Source organism: Fukomys damarensis, unplaced genomic scaffold, assembly GCF_012274545.1.
Source record: "Fukomys damarensis isolate Sample0158 unplaced genomic scaffold, DMR_v1.0_HiC HiC_scaffold_44, whole genome shotgun sequence".
Lineage (NCBI taxonomy): Eukaryota > Metazoa > Chordata > Mammalia > Rodentia > Bathyergidae > Fukomys > Fukomys damarensis.
In genome coordinates, this window is record NW_022900956.1 from 305,337 (window position 1) to 306,040 (window position 704).

At 62.5% G+C, this 704-nt stretch overlaps 1 protein-coding gene across 1 annotated transcript in view; it reads right to left on the minus strand.

The window, feature by feature from the left end:
• Nucleotides 1–371: 371 nt before the first annotated feature.
• The window catches only part of LOC104875804 (sialidase-2-like), a 1,964-nt gene continuing 1,631 nt past the window's right edge, over nt 372–704 (minus strand). Inside the window, 1 exon segment of the mRNA XM_019210556.1 lies at nt 372–703. Within this exon segment, the coding sequence (XP_019066101.1) occupies nt 372–703 (332 nt within the window).

Consider the following 704-nt stretch of genomic DNA (forward strand, 5'->3'; position numbering starts at 1 on the left):
GATGGGGTCTGCTCATTCACATCTCTGGCTCAGCTCTCCTCGGGACACTGCGAGCACAGACTTGAAGGAAATGGATCAGACACGTGCTTTATTGGGGGCTGGTGTTCAGGCCAGCGAGCCCTGCAGCCTGACAGCCCCTGGGCAGAGGGACAGCTGCAGCTCCCTGTCAAGGGGCTCAGGAAAGCCAGGCTCTTTGGACCTGGGATGAAATTTGCACCTTCTGGAAAGATTAGAAAGATGAAGAGCTAAGGGGTGGCCCATGGAGGGACCCGGGAGGAGGCTTCCGAAGGAAGGGACAGGAAAGGAGGTGAGTGCATCCCCTCCGTCAGCGCCACAAAGCAGAAAGGGCAGCCACTGGCCAGCAGGCAGCGTCATGGGGCCCAGACCGAGGCGGGGAAGACCTGCTTCAGGGTGAACATGAGGAAGACCATCTCTCCATAGCTTTTCGCCTCTTACAGGCAGCCGAACTGAGGGGAGCCGTCGGGGCCAGGCCCCATGCTCTGCAGGTCCGAGTAGCCACAGCTGCCCTTGGCCAGCAGAGCCGGGCTAGACCAGCCCTCGGGATCCAGGGGCCGTGAGTTGAGGTAGGCACCCAGGTTGGACCTGTGGTGGGGATCCGTGGGGTGGGTGTACAGCAGCCACGTGCCCAAGGCCCCTGGGTCCTGCCCGGGGCCCTGGAAGCTGACCACGCTCACCTGGCAGCC